The 21,484-nt window shown below is 25.3% G+C and overlaps 1 protein-coding gene across 2 annotated transcripts in view; it reads right to left on the bottom strand.

The window, feature by feature from the left end:
* Positions 1–20,648, bottom strand: part of LOC136975133 (proton-coupled amino acid transporter 1-like) — a 31,029-nt gene extending 10,381 nt beyond the window's left edge. Inside the window, exons 1-8 of one of the 2 annotated variants that reach the window (XM_067270155.1) lie at positions 20,527–20,648; positions 20,346–20,399; positions 12,966–13,105; positions 7,918–8,087; positions 7,747–7,837; positions 5,160–5,248; positions 4,784–4,876; positions 2,537–2,621 (exon numbers count right to left, since the gene is read on the bottom strand). In XM_067270155.1, coding sequence (XP_067126256.1) covers positions 2,537–2,621; positions 4,784–4,876; positions 5,160–5,248; positions 7,747–7,837; positions 7,918–8,087; positions 12,966–13,082 — 645 coding nt within the window. In that variant the 5' untranslated portion in view covers positions 13,083–13,105; positions 20,346–20,399; positions 20,527–20,648. Of the gene's footprint in view, positions 1–2,536; positions 2,622–4,783; positions 4,877–5,159; positions 5,249–7,746; positions 7,838–7,917; positions 8,088–12,686; positions 12,877–12,965; positions 13,106–20,345; positions 20,400–20,526 lie in introns of those variants that run through there. The other variant, XM_067270156.1, reaches the window with a different exon arrangement.
* Between the last annotated feature and the right edge of the window lie 836 nt (positions 20,649–21,484).

Below are 21,484 nucleotides of genomic sequence, written 5' to 3'. Positions count from 1 at the left end.
TAAAAAAAAAAAAAAAAAAGGAAAGTTTTTGACTTTTCCTAGAACAACTTTTGATCAGAACCACTAGAACTATAAAATACCAAAGATTAAGCCAAATTCACTGGAACCAATTTCCCATGAGGTTTGTATGGGGTCCTTTTATACAGTATTTAAAAATAATAATGTTCATGAAAAAATAAAATTAATCATTAAAATAATCTAAGTCATCCACATTTAATGCTTCCTAAAATAAGCAGAAATGCTGGAAACTTATCTTTTGTGTTATCTAACTCTTGTCGATTGCCCACTTTATGAGTTTATAAAGATGAACAGTGCTCCTTTAATGGATAAAATAATAACTAGATTTTAATGTGTTAGCAGCATTTTAACTAAATTTTATAAAATATGATAAACTATCTGAAAATAGGAAATTCTGGTATATAAAATAAGCATTTTTTAAATCTTAAACTAGGGGAAGAAGGGGAAAATCTTCCTTGGGGAAGATTGAAGTAGTTTTAATTTGATATTTTTTTTTTCTTCCAGTTAAACATTTAAAATAAAACTTTGCTTTCATATAAAATTTTCAAAAGTTTAAATATGTTTATAAAAGTATTCACAAACATTTGATGAAAATGTCACTTCTACTGTAAGTAACTTATGTGTTTATTCCAACAAATTATCAAATTATGACATATTAAAAAATTATTTTGATTGCGATATTTTTCCTTGTAAAATTTTACTTTGAATTAGTTATTTACAGCTACTAAACATTAACACAATGACATTGAAAATAAGAATTCATAAAAAGAATCTGTTGCTTCAGATGAACACAATAAAATCAGCATTGCATATGATTTAAAATTAACATTGTCATTAAAGTCAACAATTTAAGAAAGAAACAACTGTTGATTATTTCATCTCTCACATTGCAATTTCAAATAATAACAAACTCTTAACTCATTTGATGAATGACAAAGAACATTTTTACAATTGAGAAACTATCTTTAAAGATTTTATGATAAGAAAACACCTTGCAGCATTAGGTCCATTTTGATATTACTTCTATTACTTTCCATCTGATATTCTAGTTTTTAATAGTTTTGTATAAACAAGTATTTTTTGAAATTGTTTCTGGGAAGATTTTAACTTTAACTTCATATTGTAACAAAGAATATTTAATTCATAAAACTCAATGTTTAAATATACTCACTAAAGTATTCTAGTAAAACAGATAGAATGTGAAAAAGGCATTTGATCCTATTACATTAATATACTTATCATGGCGTATCAATTATTTATTAATCAGACTTATACAATAAGTTTCATTATGCTCTCTTTTAGTGTTGCTGTTAAATAATTTATTGATCATGCCTGAAGATAAGGGGGTAATTTTTAAATTGAGATGTTATCAATTTGAAAATCCATATAGTCAAGACAAAGTAAACCAATTAATTAAACACTGAAAAACATTTGTGTATTTTAAACAGCTTGTAAAAATTTTTTTAATGAATTTCACTAATAAATTATTCTTTGTATAAGTATTGCTTAACTTTCAAAATAATTTTGTCATTAATACCAACTTCCTAGTTATATATGACAAAATAATTTTAATAGAATGAGCAATTATTTATTGTGACATCACCACAATGCCAGCCTGCAATTTTTAATCATATTTTTTAATTTATTTAATTTAAAATATAAGCTCTCCATCTCAAATTAGTAGTGGCTTGCCCCTGTATATCAAACTTTTCCATTAACAATCTATCTAACACCTTTCAGGGGAAAATTTTGAATTAAAATAAAATGACTTTAGGTTTGAATTGGAATTTTATATATAGTTAATCAGGACCTCCTACCTCTAAGGTTTCCATATATGGTCTCAAATTTCATCTATCAAACTCCATTCAAGAAAAGACAGACTAATGGACAGATGAACAACAGTGGAAGTTTATAGGTCTACAATTTTTTCAAATTGCAGCCCAACCAGGATAACTTCATCTCAAATGTAGACAATCAGCAAATATGTTCTATCAAATTCAGAACTATTGTATTATGTTAGTTTTAATGACAAAGTTTTACTTAGAATTTTAATAAAGTTTAATTTGAATATTTTAAAAAATATTCATGTTAAACTGAACAGCAACAAACATTGATGTTAGTCTCTCTTCTGAAAACTTTTGCATTAGAATAGAATTTAGTTATAAGAGAGATTATGGCTTTTAAAAATTATTTATATATATACTATAGTATATTTCAAAATACTAGTATATTTTTTAAAAGACAGTCTGCATCTCTGAATGCTTTAATTGGGGTTTTTCCATTTTTGACTGCCCTGTAGGCACAGACCTTTATTCCGTGACCACGAGTTTTGGTTATGCCTTACTGCAGCTGTATTTGATCCCATGCCCCATTGAGTGGTAGGGCTAATGCCTTAACTACCTCAGCCATCCAGCCTCTTATTTAGGGCTGTAATAGCCTATTTATAGTGCAAGTTTTTCTGATAAATTTTAATTTTACATGATTATTAAACTTTTTTGTTAAATGATAAATCACTTACCTGCCTCAAACTATCAGATACAAAAATGAAATACACACAGCAGAATCCAAATTGAGTTAATAGGAGCATCATATTAACCAGTTTCCTATATAAAATATTTTATTAGAATTCTTTAAAATAAAATAATTCAATAAAAATTTTGGGCTATAATTTTACTTTATTAAATAATAAAGTATATAGTTTTGTAAGCAAAGACACAAATCTGAAGTTTCTACAAGTATAATGAAAGCCAAATATAATTTTTTTTAATATATAATTTTAAATGTGCACATTATTAAATTATTATGCCTTTGTGTCCTTAATTATAGCTTAGGTGAACTAAATAAAAAATATTATTTCTGATCAGTAAGACTAAATATCTGCATCCATAACTTTCCAGTATAATAAGTCCTGTTAATTGATAAATGTACATAGCATACAAAGATAAATTTAAAGTGCACATTATTAGTATATTTCTTACAGAATTGCTTTATTCTGAATTGATGAACATATTCTTTTATATTAGTCAGTAATAAATTCATAAAATTGACATTTTATTTTCACAATATTGTCTTGTCTCTGAACAACAAATAACTGCTCTTATGAATAAATCTATATAAATATTTTTCTTTGTTCAAGAAAACTCAACAGAATGATTAATGTAATAATCTAGCTTACATCTATCATTAGAAATTTAGTACACAAATATTCTTTCTTTTAGCTACTTAAATAAACTTTTTTCTAATTTAGTAAGTTGTTTTAACAATATTTCTGTTTTATATTAACTTTTTAATATTTATCAATCTATTGTTTGAAAAAGCATAAGATGAATGTATATCAAGAATCACTTATTTCATCTAGAAACTTTTACTCATTTGACAGTTTCAGTTAAGTAAATTTTTTTCAATAAGAAAATTCTGTAAATAAATAAATTCTAAGATGATAGATATATTTAGGATATGATTAATAAGACCAAAAGACCAAGCAGGTCAAGATTTACAGCCAACTATATTTAATATGTGAACATTAAAATAACTTCATTTGAAAAGCCTATGTAAATAGCTTATAATTTAGAACTAGCTACATTACATAATGTTTGAAAATACTAAACTGATAGAAACATATATGATGATATTCATAATAGATCAAAATAAATAAATAAATAAATAAATAAGCTTATTAATTTATTAAAAACAGCAATAATGTAACCATTATACAGTTTTACCTATTTTCACAATTTGAAAATAAATTGATTTTAATTCTAGTTTTAATTTCTTCTCATAACTGGTTAATAAACTCAGTTATATGTAATTCTATTTTATGTGTCATATGTATATATTTAAATAGGTGATATATTTATGATATAAAAAAACAGGATTACAACTTATATTGATCAAATTTATTTTTGACATACAATGTATGCAAGTACACACAAACAATTTGAAACTATTATTTTGAATATAGTTATGGCTTTGATGCTCAAAGTTTTGAACTCAATTATACACACAAATCCATACAGAAAATCCTCATTAATTTGAACTTGAATAGTTCAAAATCCCATTAATTTGTAACTGTACTTTTGTCCCAGCCATGGATAGAGATTTACATGTTAAGAAATTTAGATTGCAGTGCCTTCATGCTATAAGAGAACAATAGACAAACAACAACTAATCTGGTCAATATGGCTTTGCTTTTTCAGAAACACATTTTCAGATGTCACCTTACACATGCACTATCCTTGTTTTCTCTTATCTCATAAAATATGGCTGGTTTTTGGGATGGCAAGGTTAGGCTAAATGTAGCAGATTAAGGTATTTGTAGGGTTCTAGGCTACTACATTTGGGCAACTTACTAGTTTTTGGGCTACTTTAAAAACAACTTGAGCTACATTTCAAGGAATTCTACTTAATTATTTTTATAAACCTATCTGACAACTTGTAAGATTTTCACTAAACATGTGCTGTTTACCTGCAGTTATTTATATTATTTTTATTAATTAACAAAAATAGCATTCTGTATACATAGCCATATCCTATTCCATCAGCTTAATAAATTACATCAGTCACATGGAATTCGGCATATTGTACAGAAATATGTAAATCTTGGATAATTTGAAACTCAATTCAGTCATGATTATCTTATTTCTTAAATTCAAAACAAGCTAAGATTTCCTGTATATACTTTATATAATTGAGTTCAAAGCCATAGCTGTATATAAAAATAATTTCAATAAAATTAAAATTTAATACAGTTAAATAAAATACATACCTTGCTATTCCTGAAAGTTTTCTTAATCTACGTGGTCCAGTTTTTAATGAATATTCTGCAACACCTGCATAATCCAAAGAACGAGTACCAATTCTAAAAGCAACATTATTAAAGTTTAACTTAATATAAAAATGATAAAATAAAATATTTAAAAAATATTAAAATAAATAAAATGGAGTAAAGAGAATTTTCTTCTTTATTCTGTTTCCATCCCATTAAAGAGAAAAAGACTAGATTCAAACATCAAATAAAAACTCATTTGAAGTACTAAACTTAATCCCATTTAAAATTACAAACAGTAATTCTTGAACAGTTAGAATTAAAAAAATTCTTAATGGAATAATTCAAAGATTAGTCAATAATTTGAAATATTTACCTCTTTGAAACAACTTTACTACAATTCACAATAATGTGCATGCAATGAACACAAATAATACCCATTATTGGTATTCCTATAGCCCCCAACTGAAAGAAAATTAATGTAATCTGTAAATAAATCTTTTATAAAACATTGAGAATCTTAAAAATAAGTTCATTAAATTTTGACTTAAAATCACTATAGCAAACCATAAGAATCACACTTCTTAAATACTGCAAAAAAATTAACAATTCAGTTTTGAAAGTATCAAAAGGATGATGTTAATGAGATTTCACTATATATTTATAATTAAACTTAGATTCTTCCCTAACCCAATCTCCACACTACTTTTTATATGCTAGTTACTAGTTAATATAGACAGCATATAAATAGTATTAACTACTGTCTTCAAACAATAAAGCTGATATTTCATTTTAATATTTTTGAAATACTTTTACATGTAAAAATTATTATTCAAAGCATTTGTGAAGTTATTATACAAATACTCAACGTAATGTGTAGTTTTCTGGAATACATTAACTGAATCAACACTATTTAGCAGGGAGAAATTAACTTTAATTTAAAATAATAATTTAAGTGAAAAAAAACAAACCAATTTAATAATGGGTCATAAAATCCATAAAAATTACAAGAGAATAAATGAAAAAAAGGCCATTAAACTTAAATTTTAATTATATTATTTTGCAGCTAAATTTTTAAACAATTTTATTGAAAAAGAAAAAGGGGAAAAATTACATTGTTTGGATTTATTGCTCCCAGTCTTTTTTGCATTAAGCTCTTCAAATGCATTCCCTAATGCACTTTGAGCATTAATGTTGTATTCTTTGCTTGGATTGTTATTTTTCATTTGTTCAAAATTATATCAAAAGTGATCTTACTACCCTGAACATTTTTACAAGTTCTTGTAAACTTGAAAAAAAATGTTTATACCAGTAGTAAGTTTGGTAACAAATTCTATCCTCAAAAAAGTGACTAATGATCATTTACATAAAACAATTGTGACAAATAATTGACTTTTAAATATTTGTATTTTTGAAAAAACATTTCATTCTGAAATAAATAGAATTATCAAATTTTATGAATTTGATAAAAATTTGGAATTTTTTTTATTAAGCAAGTTGATTTCTTACAAATATTTAAAAAGAAAAGATAAAAATCTGCCTATATTTTTGCCCATCATGGCCCACCAGTGGTTGAGTCAATAAAACCACTGAACACAGATAGTTGGTTACATTATTCTGTCTATCTTTAACAACTTGTAAAAGCCTGGTTTGTAGTTTTGACTGGGTTGAACTCTCAAATGGCCAATTTCATCAAACTGAATAATCATTTCATTATGAGCTTGAAGTCAACAGTCTCTGGTGTAAATTCTGATGGAAAAAATTCTCAAAGTGCAGCTGCAGCAGTGCCATGAAACAGTTCATAAGAAATGCTCATTCCAGCAAGGTAATGGCTATTGTAGCTGATAAGAATAAACAATTTTATCCATTTTTACACCAAGAACTTGGCTGTAACTATACAGGTGCTTATTGAAAAAGTAACTGTTTTCATTGCTTACAGCACTAATTACTATAATGGTAAATTTTGACAATTTTTTTTTATGGAAATGTTTTGAAATATAACCATATCAGATTTAGTTGCATATGGACTGCAAAATTCTCTGTAGACGGTATTGGCATTGAATAGGGATACTTTAATTACTATCACCATGCATGTGTGCATGTATACATAAATATATTATTAGTGTATTTATTAATGTTATATTGATTTGTTTATATATTTTATACATATTTATCCAATACCTATTTAAATATATAATTTACAATTATAATAATTATCCACAATATTTGGAAATTTTACATATAAATTTAATAATAAATATTTATCTGAAGAAATTAAATACATGAAAGCAAATCTGAAATAAAAATATTTACCATATTTCATAGCATATATGACAACCTTCATTCAACATAGAATATTTAGGAAAAAATATTTAGTGTATTTAATTTAAGCCATCTCATACCTTTGTCATTCTGCCCCAATTTTTTTTACTGTACACTGGTTAAAAATGTAAAATTAGAATTCTTTTTCCCTGATAAATGTACAGTGTTTAAAATAATATCATTCACAGTTAAAATTTACTGTTGAAATATTCTACATGAATACAATGAAAACCTGTTAAGTTATAGCAAATAATATTAACATTTTTATTCAAAAGTTGGGACTAGGTAGAAGTTACCTAGCTATAGCTTATTGAAAGCTGTTTGGGAAATTCATTGGCCTATAGGAGAAAACTTCACAGGACAATTTTCTCAGTTTTTTTGGACAAAAGTTGTACTATATGCCTTAAAATATGGTAAGCAAGATTGCCATTCAAATATTGAAAATTAGAAAAAGATGATTAATCACATAATTGAGAGAAAAAAAAAATTGAGTTCTCCCATGTGAAAACCTTGTATAAGTATGTATGAAAATGTTTCCCAAGCAGTGGTGAAAAGTATATAATTGTCTGCATATGATAATACATAATATATATATGTGATAACTTGTATAATGTAATTCTACACAGCTATGATAAACTTACCAGCATTCCTGCATTTGCAAATGATGAGGGTATAGCTAAGATTCCTGTTCCTATATTTCCTTTCAATAAATGCATCATAGTTTGAGTATTTCTAAAATAAAAATAAAAAAATTGTTAAAAATATTGTCAAATTATAGATTTTAATCTTTATATAAGATATTTTTGTATTACGTTGTTCTATTAGAGTCTGAATAACTAGCATAGTCTTTTAATGTATTTGATTCTAAACCTGAATCATCTGGGAAAGGTTGAAGTCTTTTATGATTGTAACTAATTGCATTTATCCTTTCAGGTACTAAATGATCTACTTCTTGATCGGTTGAAATACTGTTTTCCATTGTCTGAAAAGAAAAATTTATTTAATACTTAAAATTTTATTGTAATAGTAAAAAATATTTTATTACATGTACTTTTTTACATTATAATTTTAAATATAATAAACATGATAACTATAAGTTACAGATTTGTTTAATTTTATTATTATTATAAGAAAGTAAAATTATAATATGGAATAATATTTAATACTATAGCATAAAACTAACAAAAACAAGTTTTGTTTTCCTATATAAATTCCAATTATAATCCCAATATCAAACTTTTCATAAATTGCTTAAAATAAATAATTGCAGAAATATTTTGATGATATTGAAAAAAAAAAAATTTCAATCTCAAGTATTTTCAGTATAATCTATCAATACTATACTGAAATTAAGATTTGGTACACGCAAAATATAACATTTCTGGACTCTATTAATCCTTTTAAATTTTATAAATTTGCAAACTTCATTTAAATAATATTGGAATTTTAAATTACATAAATACCTTATTTCCCCCAAAACAAGTTGACTTATTAGTCTTGAATATTTAATTCCCAATTTTGGAATCTTTACTCAACTTGAAAAAGAGTAACCTGAATATAAGTTGACCTTTTATTATTACTTTTATTTGCATACAGAAAAATCTGGAAAGTCGCTGAAAGAATTCCTCTTCATATTAATCTTCAAAGAATTTTCTTTGTCATTATTCCTGTTTCATGACTGCCATCATGCTCTTCAACTGCCTTGAACAGTAAATCATTCTCTGTTCCATCCAAGTTGTTTCTTCAAGTCTTATAATTGTGTCTTCACTGTCAATCTTTTATAATTCTACTGTTATTCTAACTTAAAAAGTACTACAAGACTATATGAAAATTTTTATATCTGTACAACTGATTATGAAAAGCAGTCATGTTCAGTTACCTTTTTTTTTTTTTTGAAATTACCTTAATAGTAATATTTTTATGAATTTATATTATAAATATTTAGAGATTAGAAATCAGTCATTATAAATAAATTTTTGATTGCTTTCTTAGTAACCTTTACACATCACATTTAAAATCATAATCAGTCAATCAGAAAACTCTACTCAGTCTGATTTATAGAAAGAAATGTCTGTATTGGACATCTGTAAGTGACAAATTGTAATTTAGCTTCTGTCAATATCAATAAAAATGAAATTAATAAAAGTTGTAGAGCAAAATCAACACAACATTCTGTGTGTTGAGGGCATTAGGCTGCCCAGTATATACATTACACTGAAGAAAGTAGGTTTCTGTATGCATTCTGGAAAATGTACTTAGTTTTATGACTAATCAAAAACAATGTCAAAAACCTAAATATGATACAATGTCATTACAGTCAATAGTGCATAGCAATATTTACTCTGTACCAGTCTTGTTGTATGAGTAATTGAATGGCAATATTTGAAATTTGATTACTCACAAACCACTACCAAAACAGCATTATGATCAGTGTGCAGGTCAGTTAATGATGTGCATCATTCATCAACAATTTGTTTCACCAGTGATAAAATTACCACTGTGTGGCAAAGCTTAGCAGAAACTCAGGCTTTGTTGCTTAAGATATGGCAGTCAAACAATACAAATCTACAATCCAATATATTGGCTTGATTCTTATTATAGTAACTTTCTCACACCCAGACTTTTAAAGTTGTTTCTTGACATTTGGGAGAAAATATTGTAACTTTAAAATATTGACAATGTTTTTAACATTTCTCACTAAAATTATCCTGCTTTATATTTTAAGTAAAAGATGTCAAACAATTGCTGGATTAAAATTGGACTACTTTACCACTATTATTTTAAATTAAATTCTAAATAACTTGGTACTAGAGGTAGGCATTAGGCACCATCTCTTACTAAATTCAACCTGGCAAGCATTTGGCATATTACTAAAATATAGGGCTCCAAGATGTTTATATACATAAAAGAAACATTTTAGTTTATGATTAGTGCCTTAAATAAAAAATTTTTTTTGAAAGAATACAAGAAAATCACATTTTTTTAAATATTAAATTATAACTTACATTTATTTTACATTTTAATTATTATAAATAACTTTAAAAACTTATTTTATCACAAAAGTTCCTTTTTTAATTAGACATTACAAAAACTGACTGTTTTATTGTATTCAACAGTATCAATTGACTAATCACTTATTTTAAAATTATATCAAACACTTAATTCTTACATGTACTGTAGTTTGTGGACTGCAACATGACATGTTACAACTTTGTAGTATTTACTATCACTAAACAATCAACACACCAATTTTAGTATCAATTTAACCCTGAACAATGTGTACACAAACCATAGAAATCAAGAAAAGGTTTAATTGGACTTGAATATAAATCAAGAGAAATTTCTCTCTAAAATTGGAAAAAACATCCCAACTAATATTCAGACAAAACAATATTAATATCAACAAACAATTATTTTATAGTGACAATGTCACAATGCCAGGCTGCAATTTTTAATTTATTTAATTTAAAATACAGTGGATTCTTGATCTATCATTTCCTTATCAGTAGTTTTCCCACATCTATTGTTTTTCCAGTACTGAATAAAGACCCACTATATATAATGTTAATTTTTCCTGTATTCTTTATTCTCGCATCATTCATTTTCCCGCAATGTTCGTTCTGTATTTTAACTAAAAGAAAAATGTTACCCTGCATCAATCATTTTACTCACAATATAGGGCACTAAATTGAAACACTGATTTTCGTGTACTAAAAAGCAAATCAAATTTAACAGTTAAACCCTTTGACTACAACTAACCAGTTTTTTTTTGTGATTTTTGGCTACTTTTTGTCTACTGCTTTACAAAATACTGTACTTTATTGGTGACATTTCCTCTTAAAGCCTGGCATCACTGGTAAAACTTAGCATGTTGTCTCAGAGTTGCCTTCTGTACAATAATTATTGTATTTGTACAATTATTTTGCACAATGTACGATGTCTGTACAATAATAGAGTTTTGTATGATAATTTCATAAATATGCCTTACTCCAAAAACAACTTAATTATTGGGAAAAAAAACAATTCACAATCACTATTTTTATACGTATCACTTTTTCATTGACAATGTGCCTTTTTTTGCTGCTAGAGAGTTAACTATTCTTACCAAAAGAAAATAGAACAAATTTCAGTATTCTTAACAATTTTTTTTAAAATGTAGAATAAATGAACGTCAGTACACATGTTCCATATCTTTTTGTATTATAGAAAGCCATCATATAAGCCTATCACTGAAAAGTACACATTTCATACAAGAAAAACAAAATGTAGACGCCATAAATTTCCCATGTCAATCTTTTTCCTGCATCAGTTGTTTTCCCCCCAAGTCCTGCCAAAAACAATAGATCAAGAATTCACTGTATATACTCTCCACCTCAAATTAGTACTGTAGTGTCATGACCCTGTACATTATACTTTTCTGTTACCAATGGAATTGGGCCGGGCATCTATTAACTGCTTTCAGGGGAAAAGTTTTGAATTGAAATAAAACGACTTCCAGTTTGCATTGAATGTTCATATAAAGTGCTACCTCGGTTTTCTTCGAGAATCCATCTGAAAATTATTTCCATATGAATCAATGTAAATCCAATTAATTCATTCTAGATACTCTAAAATACTACCAAAAATACATTTTCTAGAGAATGAATATAGTGTTGTAATACTAAAAACAATAAGAAATTAATATAAAATGAATATAAAAGACTAATGTAAAGAATAAATGAACATTTAACATGACATTCGAAGGGCTGCTGGCTCTGAAAACTTTCTTTGGTCCCACAGTGGAGCTAAAAGGAAAGGAAATCAATGGAATTGTTTGGCTAGACACGTGGGGTAATGCTCAAACAATGAGAAATGACAACACATTGAGCAGGAAAACGCATGGGTTGGCCTATGTTTTTGCAAAATTAGCAGGAAGTTACATGAGCATGCTGACAAAATCCAACACACCAACAAAATTTGAGACAAATTTTTCGCAAAAAAATCAACAAAAACAAAGGTATTACTATATAGTTAATTGGGGCCACCTGCTCTTAAGCTTTTCATATCTGGTCTCTGATATCATCTATCTAACTCCATTCTAGAAATTAAGGAAAGACACAGACAACAGTGAAAATTTATAGGTCTTCAATTTTTTCAAATTGCAACCCAATAAAACAGTTTGGTGAGTCTTAGAAAAACATTTTAGCAGTAAAATTATAAATATCTAATCAGTTGACATATTTAAAAGTAAAAATACTAGTTCAATCATATTAAATAAAACCCAAAATTATTTTTAACAATTTCATCATATTTTGGATGAGAATTAACAGTACTATGATTAATTAATATGATAATATAATATGAAGATATTCAACAATTGACAAAGTTAAAAATATTTACATCAGAATTTGAAGCAATAAAAAAAAAAGTGCTAAAGAATATTTTACAAAAAATGATAAATAATAATTGTATAAATTATTTCATTATTTGTCCAAATGTAGTCAGTCAAATTTACAATTTACCACAGTCCAATAAGAAAAATAAAGTACAGTACTAATAAGTACAAGTAAATAAAATTCACACTCTTCATGATTTTACTTACTTGTTCTCTTCAAAATGAAGATTTTAAAAATCAGCTTAAGAAATGAAATACAGGGATATCCATGAGAGAAAAAAATTCTATTCACTCCAATGTAAAATGAGATTCCTGGTTATTTATTTCATTTACAAATATTTGAATGAAATTTTTCATTGTCACTACACAATTGTAGTAGCTTAACTGAGCAAACCATCTTCAATATTTAAAAAAGGAAAAGAAGAGTATTTAAGAAATATTAATCAATCATATTAAGACTATAAAAAATTCAATGATGATACTTACAAATGATGTTTTAGAACCAAATACTGCAGATCTATCATGGAGTTTTTGAATAGCTGTTTCTGCAGCATTTCCCACAGAAGAAATACTAGTGCTGGGACTCCTGGAATTTTCATTCATCTTAATTCAAAGTTTAAAATTATCTGTTGGAAAGAAATGAGGAAAATTTCAATAAATTATTGATCCAAAAAATTATTTTAAAAATTTTATATTTTACATTAGTAAAATAAATAAATTTTACAGCTTAATAAATATAAATTCAAAAATATCTGCACTCTACACGTGAAATTTTAATGTCTAAGAAAATTAACTGTTTTAAACTTGTTAGTGTTTTTAATATTAATTTTAATATTTTTGTTTTTTGCATGTTTCTAATGTTTATTCTGATTTCATATCACAAAATAAAATCTCAAATGATTAGTTTTTCCTAAACAGTGCAATAAATGAATATTGAAAAATAATTTACATTTTCTGGACTGAGGATTAGCCCTTGTGCATGTCCATACAGACTGGGATTTTTCAAAAAAATCATAAGTACCAATAATAGTTATGTCATAATATTTTGCAATTTGTTTCTTTTTACTTTCATTTTAAACAGTGTTTAAAATGAAAGTAAAAAGAAAGAAAAAAGTACTTAAAAAATGAAACAGAATAATGATTAAAAAGAAAATCAGGTTTAAAAATTAGAATAAAATGCCCTTTTTTAAATTTAAAAGAAGTCTGACATCAACTGAAATAAAAAAAAATATTTTATTCGGTACTTATTTTGAGGCTGACAAACTTTACTTATAATTTTGGTCTAGAATTATCATTTATTAAATGTAAATCTTAATTAACTGATAACTTAGTGTACAACCCTTTTACAAAACGTTAAACAATGTGCTCCACTTAGCAATGGAAATGATAACTTATTCCATTAAATGTACTTCCTACGTTGATTATAGATGAGTCTAAGCCATCCAGTTCCATCAAACATCATGTAAAACTATGAACAAGACTCATTCTTCATCTTTTAGAAGGAAATATGGTTTGACAAGCAGGACTTGTCCATAGACCATTAAACTACATAATATATAAGAAAATCTCAAAACAGAGTTTATAATAGAATGAAATGTTACTTTAAACACTTTTTTCGTACTCAAAAATCAAATAAATGGATTATTTATGAGCAATAGTTTAGTTTTATATAATTGAATACTACATAAAAACAGCTTAATTTCCTAATGTCAAAAAAATTTTATTTACATTATTAAATAAAAATTAAATTTATTTAAAATTATTTTTTTACTATTAATACTATTTTTATATAAGGTAAAGCATTTATAAGGTTAAACATAAGATAAAAATGTTTGATATATAATTAAGATTGATAGGTTTAACAAATATATAGAAAATGAACAAAAAATATAAAACTAAATAATAAAAAGCATGCAAGTTAATTCTAAAATAATTTCCATGCATTGAACAAGCATTCTGTATTGTGAAATATCTGTCCAATGCATCAGAAGTTATTAAAATATACAAACATACAATGAGAGATAACTCTCATTGTAATGTGGAGTATTACATATGGAAGTTATTATATAGTTAACCTACACAATTCAATGATGATTAAAGAAATAAAATATAAAACTGAATATTTGGAGAAAATAAAAATAAACAGCATGTTTTTTTATATTTTTTAAATCTATAAATTCATTCTAGTAATCAATTTTAAATTAATACACATGTAAATTCAATTTTGCATATGACATTTTACCATGTATATGTTCATTTTGTTTTTGTTCTGTATATCAAATCTAAAGATGACAGATAAATATGTCCAAGTTTTTTTTTATTCTTGTTGGAATAAAAGTTAATGCTTACTTTAAAACAAATGTAAACCTTATAAGAGAAACACGGTTGAAGCTACAGTTTCACTGATTTGCTGAAGGTGAAACAATGAAAAAAAAGATATAAGATAAATACAACACAGTCAAATAAGGTGCACAAAAAAAAAATAAAGATAAAAAAGTAATAAGATTTATTATCATCCTGAAATCTTCCAATCTTTTAGAAGTCATGTTTTAATAAAACTATATAATTGAACCTCATAGTAAACTACAGATTGAAAAAAAAATTCATTTCCCTAACTTTTAAGGAGCAAAAAATTGAAATTCATACAAAATTTGAAAATTATTTTTCCTAAAATAAAAAAAAAATCTAAAATTGTAAAACACATCTTTATTTAAAATTATTTCTTTTTGTAGTTTTGAACAACCATAACATATTGAATGACATTAAAATTGTCATTCAATATATCAATAACTATACAATTTCACTCATAGGTTGACAGTAATATATTTAGCAATTATTTTTTAAGTTTACCTTTTTATGTAATCAGTGCTACAATATAAACTGTTCAGTTATCTACATATTAAAAATAATTCAAAATATGAAAATAGTATTTAAATTATTATTCTTTTTTAAAGTATGAAATATTTTAAATAATAAACAAACACAAAAAGAACTTAGTTTAGTTCAATTTTATATATTTGCTTTTAAAGGTATGGTAATTGTGTTGACTTATTAATTAAATATGTTTATTAATTACAACTTATACATCCATGCTTTTCTTTTTATAACATTTTTTTGATACATTAAAAGTCAAACAATTGCTGGATTATATCTGGCTATATTAATGCTACTATTAATACTTAAATATAGCTCAATATAATTTGGCTTTAAATTAATAATTGGATTTTTAGATGTTTATATTTGTATATAGCACTTTTAAGCAATATATACATTAATTTTGTAAAATCTATTTATAATCGAAAAACCTAATTGTTAGATTTATTGAGCTATTTTTGGGCTACTGATTTAACGAAGTATATATAATGTATAACTTAGCCTACAAGTAGGCAGAAAATCTGGCAATTAGATATTTGCATGAGAACTCAGTGAGGAGCTGGTTAAAGACCCAAACTCCTAAAACCTGATGTGAGATTGGGACTGCAGATTGGCTAAAATTTTATAGAACAGGAAGATCTTTGGGATCTTGTTGTCAAGGATTCCTGATGATGGTTAGAATGAAAGAATAATTGCATCCTAGCTTGTGATAAAAGAATGATATATCTTAATTTTTTATAATCTGAGGGGGAAAGATGGAGTGATTATGGCAAGTGGAGGAGGGGGTCGTGTCAATTCAGGGAATGAAGTAGGCCCAAAACTAACGAATAAACTAACCCAGATTTGATATAAAACATAGTTAAACTACAAAATATACATAGAATATATATAAAGTGCATACAATATAAGTTCAAGCTAATCGAAGATTCAAATATAATGAAGCTAACTACTATCTAAATATTTCGGGATACTATTACTCAACGAGAGAGCTTACATAAATTATTATACTACCTGGGACCGACGTGCAAACCTTTATCTTCTTGTTACATTCTTCCTTCAAAGAGCCTCTATATTCAGTTGAAGCGAGAACTACTTCAAGGGGCTGCATCTTAAAGCCCTAGATGGCTAATAGCATGTTGACTATGACTAAAAGCAAAGATGGAGGGTGATCTCCACCTTTTATAAGAAAATGGAAACCAATCAAATTTGTTCCCAATCCAGTCATTCTCTGCTAAACTTTCCTTTTAGCAGGAACATTCAACATCATCTGAATCACAGGAAACAAAGGAGAGATGTTGAAAATAGATAAAATTTTGTCTTTCTTTCAATTTCTAAAACTCATTTAATTTTCTACAAAATTTTATTCTTTTTAACCTTTAAACTGTTCCTAATCTCCAGTTCTCACATTTGAATAATTAAATTGGGTTTGATGATTACTTATAGAATTAAAATAAATAATTACATATGTTTAACTTAAGTTTAAAACTTAAAGCCAATACTTATTGACTTATAACATTGAAAGATTTCTCCTTATCGATGTTATAAAGAAAGTTCACAAATTACCGTTACTATTGAAATGTGTTTTGTCACTTTCACTTGAATTTTCTTTTATAAAAATCTGAAGCCAAAGTAAGTTATTTCAAAAGTATTTACATTGAAAATAAACTAGATTAGCCTACTTTATTTAAAAGAAAATAAAAACAAATTATAAGAGTTTAAAGATTAAAAAAAATCATTTGAAATTTGAAAGGAATTATTTAAAATAATACATTTAATAGCACTCTTATTTGTAATAGAATAAGTCAACTAGAAAGATTTGAAAGCAAATTAGAAAAAAAATTAACAGTTGTAACAAATCAATGGCAAATACCAATTACATGATGAACTCAAACCAATTCTTTAGAAACTAATTCAATATCTTCCATGATAAATGAATCTAACTTGGCAATTGCCATAAATTAGTTCAAGTAACATAATATTAAGTTGGCATTCCAAAAGTCTGAATATTAATCCAAAACTTGACAGTTGTCTTTCCCATCCTTGAGTTTTATATAATAATCTCTCTCATCTTTTATATACTATTCTTTTATAAGTAAATAACAATCTACAGGACTTAAAATCAGAATTTTCAATGTATTCAAATACTAATGAAATTTTTTCTGATAGATTGATACTATTATAATTAAAAATTTAGTAAATCTGTTCATATAATTTAAGCATATAGTACATTGTGAATCTTCTATGCTAAAATTTTGTACATATGTTCTATTTATCCTCAAGTAAAATAAACTTAGATTTACAATAAATAGAAGACAAAAGTAGGTATTAAAAAGTTTATTTTTCAAAGATACTTTTTATTTCAATCCTCTAAATGTTAATGTGTTCCAATTATATCTTCAAAAAGTACCCATAATTTCACTTAATAAGCAACTGAATTTATTCTTACATTTAAATAACTAGCTATTGTAAAAAAAAAACTAAAGACAGAACAGGTATAAACTATTGTTGTTAGCCTGACACAGCATTGAATTTCTAAAAGTTTAGTTTATTCATTTTTTTTCTACACTTGTATGATTGATAGTGTGTCAAATTTCATGAATTTGTAAGTAATAATTTAAGAACAGTTTTATTTAATGAACTTAAAAATTTGCTTTAATAAAGCTCATACTTAATGTAACCTAATAAGTGCCAATAAAAAAGATATTTATGTTTTTTACCTATGATTAATTTTTTGCTGAGTTAAAAATGCTAAAAAATTTAAATAAAATTCTGTTTTTATTTAGTGAACAATCTTCAAAAATCATAAGTCAGGTTAATGTTGAAACAAAACTAGATAATGATTAGATACACACAATGATATGAGTTAATAAGTGTATGTGTTAAATTTCTTTAATCATCTTGACATTACAAAATATTATCATCATAGTATTAGATCTTACATCTTTAAATCATTTGATTATTAAAGTTACCGATAGGTATTGACTAAATTTACCTAGTAACAAATGATTAGTTTCTGTATTAGGCTAAATGTAGGATGGAAAGAATCTAATAATCTTTTAATAGTTGAAATTATACCAAGAATTTTAAAAATATATTACTTTCTCTCATATTTTGCAGATTTGAATAATCTAATAAAATAATTTTAATTTCTCTCAACATTTTGTTAGATTATTTCATATCATTTTTTTCAACTTTTGAATAATAATAAAATTTTAAAATATTTTAAATGATTTTTGAAAGTTTTATTTTTAAATTTTACATTTACATTTTAATTAATTAATGTTCAAAAATAAATATGCTATATAAATGGATCATTCTCTGGCATTATAATTTAAATTATATGAAAATTGTCTTGTTTCTTATACTAGTTCTTTTCTTACACACTTCTTTTAATTTCAAAAAGTTATTTATTATTTTGACATATTACTTTTCAAGAAAAACTATGAATTAAAAAAAATGAAAATACTCAATATTTAAAAATTTTTTCATAGTTTGTTTATACAATGCTAAAAAATATCAATCTGTTTTCAATGTCGCACTTAACACAAAAAGGTCCTTTGACAGAAATTCTTTTTCTAATATTTAAACAACAACATATTCCACACTAAATGTATAAATAACATGATTTACAAAAAATATACACCAAGTAATTATAAAATTTCTTACATGTAAGATTGTAAAATGTATTGATTCTTGTGTAAACATTTCCTTTTTGCTAGTTATTGTTTGATCATCTTGGTAATACATCAAACCATTCTATGAGTAAAGCAATTTTTGAGGATTGCTCCATTATATAAGATATAAAAAGAAATATTTGAAACATCAAACATCTAAAATAAATATTTTAATTACAGATAAAGTAGAATCAATAGAAATAATAGTTTTCATTACTAAATCAGTATAATAAACTAGTTCTTAATTTAATCATGCTGTTATTTCTATCAAATTGAAACAATTCTTTTAAAAAAATATATTTCATTTTTATATCTTATTTCTTATAATAAAATGGTCAAAAATTTTGTTATGCTAAAGATAAATTATAAAGTCACATAGATTAAAATTTATATTGTTATACAGATATAGAAATAATCATAGAAAAAAGATAATCTAATCTATATATAAAAGAATGACTAGATTATAGTAAACTTACATAATGATAAATATTTTACAAATATAAAAAGATACATGTACAAATTGAAACCAATATAAACTATATTACTTTAATATACATCTACTTAAACATTTTCATATAATAAATCTCTCAATAAAAGTAAATTATTACTAAGAAAAGATTAATACAACTTATTTTTAATTAAACTCTAACTTTCTTAGAATAATAAAATTAATTCAATTATAATTATTGCCTTACTGTCCTTATTTAATTTCTTATTATATATTTTGTCAACGTGGACATTAATTATTAACAGGACAATTATACTGGTGTTAAGCATTTACACAAGAATTAAGGAAAAAGTTCTTAAAGAAAACAGACTTTCTTTATTAAGCAACCACATCAACAAAATATATAATAAGAAATTAATTCAATTATATTTACATTTGAAACTCGTTTATACACACGTATAAATGCAAACTAAGACTCCAAATATACGTATACAAGTGACATGCATACATTATACATTACAGTCGATACATCTGTTATATCTAACACGTTAACCAAACCGTAAGCAAGATTCTAGCTCCAAATGAGGGAGTAGGAACCCCTATTATTTTCACTTGTAAAGTTAAAAAGCTTCCTAATAAAAAAATGCATGAATAAGTTCTAAAATATTTTTGCTAATAAATTTTAAGTCTTGTTTTCATAGAATCTTAATGAACAGTGTAACATAATTATTTCCTGCCTTCAGACATTTTTTTTAATAACATTTCCTTTCTTTGTAAGTTACTTAAAAATTTTATAAAGTCTGTTCAATGTAATTTAAACCTAAGATAGTTACACACTACTCTAAACTTAATGAATAAACATAAAATTACCTTTAAAATGAAAGCAGAATAGTAAAATTTCGTTGTAATACGGGCCTGAAAAATCTGTAATAATAAAATATGTTAACGTTAATCTTAATAATTGAATAATCGTATAGAATGAAAATAGATTAATTACTATATTAATCGATAATTGTAGTTAATATATATTAAGAAAATTAGTAATAATTACAGGAAATGTTCCAGTTTTCTTATAGTGACAGGAGAACGATTGACTTACTTCAGCTGATCCAAACGCATAAAGATGCCCCTTTGATTAAAATCGCGAACCACTTTGTGATTCGCTAATAGCGCCATCTCACCAACAGTGGAAATTTCCATCAGTTGCTTTCAATATCAAATTTCGCAAGACGATTCTGTATTCATTTTTTTATTTTTAATTTTTTTATTTTTTAATAATCATACTCGAGTTTAAGCATAATAATCTGATGATTGTTTTTTGTTCTGTCATAAATTAATTTCCTGTATATTTTATATTTAAGTAAATAAATTCTTGTACGGTAGGCCCTCGATTTAACGGATTATTCGGGGAAGGAGTGTCCACTATTGTCGAAAGTTCGTTAAATCGAATGCATATTAAAAATACGTACAATGTACCCATCGGATGTATTCTAATCTATATTAAATGTAATGTTATTACAACGTACAAATACGGGAAAATGTTATAAAATACAGTAAATTAAGTAATTTATATTCATTGACTCATTGACCCGACTTTTAGTGTGCTCTATTCGCAGTTAAAAAATAATAATAATTCTAAATTTTTCCTTTAGAACAGAATTTTCCCTCGTTAAATCAGAATTCCGTTAAAACGGGGTCTGTTAAATCGAGAACTTACTGTAGGGCTATATAAAAATTGTTCTGTTCCGGATGTATAAGTTCTTACACTAATAAAAAAAAAGTACAATTAATGTAATAATCAATTTAAATTTTATATTAATGTTTTATGATTATTAATGAATATGCTTAAGTCATTTATAATCATAACTAATAAATGAATAGTAAATAGTGAACATAGAAGCTAAACTTTAATTAATAATAACATATAATTAGAAAATGGTTATATTTTTTAGATTAATAGAAGCAAAACAATATAAAACTATGTTAAGATCTTGTATTTTTAATATTAT

Source organism: Centruroides vittatus, unplaced genomic scaffold, assembly GCF_030686945.1.
Source record: "Centruroides vittatus isolate TY-2023 unplaced genomic scaffold, ASM3068694v2 contig_364, whole genome shotgun sequence".
Classification (NCBI taxonomy): Eukaryota; Metazoa; Arthropoda; class Arachnida; order Scorpiones; family Buthidae; genus Centruroides; species Centruroides vittatus.
This window is presented reverse-complemented; position numbering and strand designations above follow the sequence as displayed.